The sequence below is a fragment of the Cornus florida genome, unplaced genomic scaffold (assembly GCF_030987335.1).
Source record: "Cornus florida cultivar Cherokee Brave unplaced genomic scaffold, ASM3098733v1 CherokeeBrave_3.0.0_Hap2_Chr08, whole genome shotgun sequence".
Classification (NCBI taxonomy): domain Eukaryota; kingdom Viridiplantae; phylum Streptophyta; class Magnoliopsida; order Cornales; family Cornaceae; genus Cornus; species Cornus florida.
The window spans coordinates 43,172,451-43,178,366 of NW_026775578.1; the positions used below are offsets into that span (position 1 = coordinate 43,172,451).

Genomic DNA, 5,916 nt, shown 5'->3' on the forward strand with positions numbered 1-5,916 from the left:
GATATGATATAATGAATTTCTGATATAGATAATAAAGTATTAAAGATGTTAGAAAGTTTTTTTTCCAAATGCATATACATATGCATTGCACGTACACTTATACACATGTATCCGGCAATTGCTGAATTTACGGATTCCACGCGTCTCAACACACCACACACATAAATACACCCGTGATACACTTGGACTCTCACTCCCCTCCCCTCCCCTCCTTATTCTCTTTCCTCCCCCTCTGTATCTCTCTCAAACACGGTTCAACAAAACATAAACCAGACATATATTTTCATCTCCAAACATTGATATTTTCATCAGGGCAGAAAGTGATTTTGATTTTTTCCTCCAGACAGAAAGTGATTTTGACTTTAATTTCTCCATTATATATAATCTGCTAGTCTCACTGCTACATATATACAACACTCCATACATATATATATGGAAAAACAAATTCTTGATTATGTGTTGGTACCATCAGGTCTTCTTGTGATGGTGGCTTACCATATCTGGCTCCTGTATCAGATCATCAAACACCCCACGAGGACTGTCATAGGCATCAACGACATCAACCGCCGATTCTGGGTTCGTGCTATGATGGAGGTGAACACATTCAATCATTTTTTAATTTGGTAATTTTATCACATACAATGTTGATGATGATCAAATACTTCTTCTATATCTGTATCTAGATGCTCTAGATTGAATTTACACACAAACACTCAAATGAGTGGTTAAAATTTCTATATATATATATATATATGTACATGCTACATATGCATATACAAAGGTGTTTGTATATATAAGCTACTATAAATTTCAGGTCAATTTAAAAATGCATCTTAAGAATTGATAATAAAATTGTGGCCATTGATACTATGATCATAAGGATTTTAGTTAGATACAATTAACAATTGATACACTCCTTGACAATATATATTTACATATATATGTATGTATATGCGTGTATATATATTAATTAGCAAATATAATATCTCCAGGACAATTACAAAATGAATCTGAAGAATTTACAATAAAATTGTGCAGGCATTGATTCTATAATCAATAACAGAGCAGAATTACAGAGTGAGGATTATATTGCTTTTTTTTTTTTTTTTTTTTTTTTTTTTTTTTTTGAGTAAATTTTCATTTAATGCGTGGAGTCTCCAAAAATATTGTGGGAGTTATTTAAAAAAAAAAAAAATTATTAAGTTAATTTTTCAATATCACATCGTGAAGATTTAAGCACTAAGCTACAACTAGAGCTTTGTTACCCATAACAGAATTTTTTTGATTGATTGGAAATATAAAGATCACCCACATATATACACAGATTCAATTACGAAGATTGAATATATACACAATCGTACACACAATACATGTATATATACACACCATTGATTCAATTACAAATACACTGAGATTACAATGATTTTAATATGGCAGGATGCGTCAAGGAATGGGATTCTAGCAGTTCAGACACTGAGAAACAACATAATGGCATCGACTCTCTTGGCGTCGACGGCGATCATGCTCAGCTCACTCATCGCCGTCCTGATGACCAACAGCGGTGGCTACCGGTCGGCCGGGTTTGCGTTCGGGGACGGGAGCCAACTGGGGTATTCAATAAAGTACTTCTCCATATTAGTGTGCTTCTTGGTGGCATTCTTGTTTGATGTGCAGTCCATAAGGTACTACAGTCATGCCAGTATACTAATCAATGTACCATTCAAGAAGATGAGCCCAGAACAGAGTCAGCTTTCAAGTCATCATTTGACGGCAGAGTATGTGGGGAGGACAGTGAACAGAGGGAGCTATTTCTGGTCATTAGGGTTGAGGGCATACTACTTTTCTTTCCCGCTGTTTTTGTGGATCTTTGGACCTATTCCAATGTTCTTGTGTTGCTTTGTCCTGGTCTTCATGCTATATTTTCTTGATGTTACCCTTGATTCTGGCTGGGTTGTTGGTGATTCTGAAGAGGAGGGCAGGGACGGAAGACGTAGAAATATTGACCATTAGGGTTGAGGGCATACTACTTTTCTTTCCCGCCATTAGTATAGCACCCGTGCTGTACTGTGATGAGCGGTTATAATCATTTCACATGGTAGTCTATGAAACGATATGAACCATATTGTTTTGAACAGTGAATTGGTACTACGTGAAATGATAAGATCGTTCAAAACAGTGCAACACGTGTGTCGTAAAATAACGATCATTTCAACTGTCATTAAATCGTTGCTTGTAGTTGTTTGTCATTTGAAAGTAGCAATGTAACGTAGATGGCATACGGAGAGCAATTTGGATTCAACTCAAGTTGAATTGAATAGCTCATTTACTCTGCCGTCCTAGAATCTGTCACTTTGTTTTTGTTGTCTCCATAATATAGAAATTAGTATTTTTAATGACTTGAATCTATTTTTAGGAAATGTAAAATGGGCTATACTAATAGGCTCGGTGGTGTAATTTTCACCCTCTCATTGACAGAGCAGTGCATCGGAACGAATTCCTACCGTGCTTTATGAATTTAATATATAGGTGGGAGGATTTTGTTTGTGTGTGTGTGTATATATATATATTTGTTCCTATATACATATAGTAATTAACGAAAGACGATATGCACACAATTAATTGGGTTGTTGAGCAATGGTATAGCCGGTTCACAACACCAACGGGAAAAGTGTTGGAAATAATTCACACAACAATGCCTGCCTATGATCATGGAGATATTCAAGGCAATATCTTTGGAATTATTTCCTGCAGAAACTAAAAAAATCTACTCACTGATCAAGGGACTCAGTCAATAATTGATTTCAATTATCTGCTGCTTATTTAGAGTTCCTTTTTTAGCTCTTGTGATTACTCAATTATCTTGTTAAATCAAGCCTTTGTACATGTACATATTTGAACTTGTTCATCAATGAAAAAGTTGTACTGCTCGCTTCCATTGAGAAAATTCTTTAAAAATCTTCATGGTATCAAAGCCATTACCTGCAAGCCTAGAAACCATGTCTTTCTTGTCCTCCTCTTCAAACCCAAAGGAAGAGCCTCAACTTAATATTCAGTTCTCCATCAGTGCTCTAGCTTGATTTCAGTCAAGCTAAACACCACAAATTTTCTCTAGTGGCAATCCCAGATTGTTCCCTTAGTTCACAACCTAGGCTTGCTTCATCATCTCACAAATGATGATAAACCGGTTGAAGAAATCGAAGATGGAAAGGGAAACAAAGATGCCAACCCGCTCTACCTGCCATGGATCAACAACGACAGCCTACTCACTTCATGGCTTCTTGGAATCATGAAAGAAGAAGTTCTGAGCATGATCTTTGGTGCAGAAACGGCGTATCAGGTTTGGACCTCTCTTGTGGAGCAACTGCTCCCGTGGAAAAGGAAGGCCATCTGAAAAACATGCTAATAACCCTCAAAAAGGGTTCTCAATCTCTAGAAGAGTACTCGAAAGATTTCAAGTCCATTTGCAATACTCTCGCTGCCATCAAAAAGCCAGTTTCAGACCTCGACAAGGTGTTCCAATTCGCTCGTGGTTTGGGTCCAAAATATATGGATTTCCGCATGGCAATGCCTACCAAACCCCGATATCCAACCTTTAGTCAGTTCATTCTAGCCCTTCAAGGCCATGAACAATCCCTAGATGCGCAAAGGGAGGAAAAAAAGACGCACTTGGAACATGCACAAGCCTTCTTTGGATAACGGTCGAGGGGGCAGAGGACAATTTAACTCAGAGGGGTAGAGGCTTCACACCTGCTGGGCGTTACAATACTCAGAATGGAAGAAACTCTTAAGCCCTTGACACTTTGTTGTCTAAAGATTGGACATAAGTAACTAAATTCAATAACAATAAACGCTGAATTCTAAGGCAAGTTTTAAGCAAATATAATCAGGCATAACCATCAAAGTCCAAATAAATATAATCCTAAAAAAGAATGCAAATACTCACCAATGGTCCACACACAGTGATATTATCTCTGCCTCGCCTCTCGATCCTCCCAGCCCCAAGCCCCGAACTTTTACAATAACTTCCATGCTCTCTGAAAAATGAATTTAATTCTCAACAACAACTTATTAAGAACTAATTGGAACGAGTTAATTAATATCTCTAACACTAAGTACATCAATTAAAACCTTATGGGAAATTCCTATTCTTTCGGTTGTTTTGACAATTAAGGTGTAAAGTATAATTTTTGTTTCATCCTGTAAAATTGGTTTACTAACATGCATGTGTACAAATTTATTAACTACATTTGGGGGTTTGGGGATGGGAAGGAAGGAACAATTTGGTTGTAGATGCGGGATGGAATTTTGGAGCCATAATTACAGGGTCATTACCTAGTATTATCTCCGTTTTGATTTAGACCCAACTTTTGACATAATTTGCACTAAGAGTCTGCTTTTAGTTTTTGTACCCGCGTTTTCACGGTGCAGGTAATGTTTAAGGGTGTAACTCTTTACTTTCTATTTTTTATTTCAACCTATTTAACAATAAATTTACAATAGTTTTAAACTTTTTTGGTAACCATAAATTTAAAAATTGTTTCTATATTAGTTTTTAAATTTGGAATCCATATTATATCGGCAAAACCAAGATGAAGAGAATTTAGTGCACCCCAGTAGAACAACTCTTGGTTGCTCAATTAGAACCAAGACAAAACTTGTAGATATGTTCAAGTTTAGGCTTAATCAGTAGAGGAGTAACTACAAAAATATTTTGTACAACCAAGTTTAGTCGGATAACTATACATCTACGTGTATCAAGACAAAACGGGAGCTACTGTTAGGATATTAACTCCCTTCAACTCACTAGCTTTAAGTTGAAAGTTAAAATTTTTATTGTTCACTTAACTCTATGGTTACGTTCATGAAAAAAGAGAGATTTCTACTATTATGAATTAAGGAAGAAACTATATAACTAAATGTCAAAATTCCACCCAGTTATCGCTCAGGATGCCACATCTTTACACTCGGGAATTACAAACACTCCCTCATCTCCTCACAATATTCACCTTTAACCCCTTACATATTCTTCTCCCCTCTCCTCTCACCATCTCTTAACCTGTATCTATTTATAGAGTCTTTAATCTCAATTCCTTATTGGATAATAATTCTCTAAATTCTCTAATTTGTCTAAGTTATCATATCCATCATAAGTCTAAAATAATTAACAATCTAATATGCCACAACTTTCTTCCCAAATCTCCAACTCCTCAATTCTTGAGGCTTCTAAAATGAAAAATGAAACTTTCTTCCATACATATCAGGTAAGTGCAATTGGTTCCACCGCTAAAGTGCAATCAGTTCCACTTCTTTAAAATACTGTTCTGACTATTCTATCGAAGTGCAATCGGTTCCACTTTTACATAATAAGATTTTCACCAGAATTTGAGTCACAACTCTATTAGCCATCTTTGAATCCATTAGCAGCTGTTGGGGGCTTTCTTTCAAATTACAAGATCAAAGTAGGTTTTTGAAACCAAGGGCGGAGGGAGGGGTGGTTGAAGCCCACCCAAAAAAATAATTTTTTTTTACTATACTACTTTTAGCCCAGTCCTAAAAAAAAAAAAATTAGTAATATTAACTCACTTCAAAATTACCCTAATCCAAAATTAGTTCACCTCATTCCGAAATCCTAGATCCGAAACACCGTTCCGACCATTCTGTCAAAATACAACTGGTTCCACTTTTAGAGATTTTTACCAAAATTTAAGCCACAACTCTAATAGCAGTCTCTTAATCCATTAGCAGCATTTGGGGGCTATTTTTCAAATTACAAGATCAAAGTTGGTAATGTTTTGCACATGAAATTGGTTGTCCAGTTTCCTTGCCAGAAATTGATCACTTCCTGTCGTCTCGTTTGCCGGAGATGGGAGTCCTCGCGATGATGTCCCCTCAGATGGACATCTTTTCGTATGACAT

The 5,916-nt window shown here is 36.3% G+C and overlaps 1 protein-coding gene across 1 annotated transcript; it reads left to right on the plus strand.

The window, feature by feature from the left end:
• Nucleotides 1-204: 204 nt before the first annotated feature.
• On the plus strand, nt 205-2,466 carry LOC132271511 (uncharacterized). The gene is made up of 2 exons (XM_059772907.1): nt 205-594; nt 1,438-2,466. The coding sequence occupies exons 1-2, from the start codon at nt 433-435 to the stop codon at nt 2,008-2,010; spliced, it is 735 nt and encodes a 244-aa protein (XP_059628890.1). The 5' UTR covers nt 205-432; the 3' UTR covers nt 2,011-2,466.
• The last annotated feature ends 3,450 nt before the right edge of the window (nt 2,467-5,916 follow it).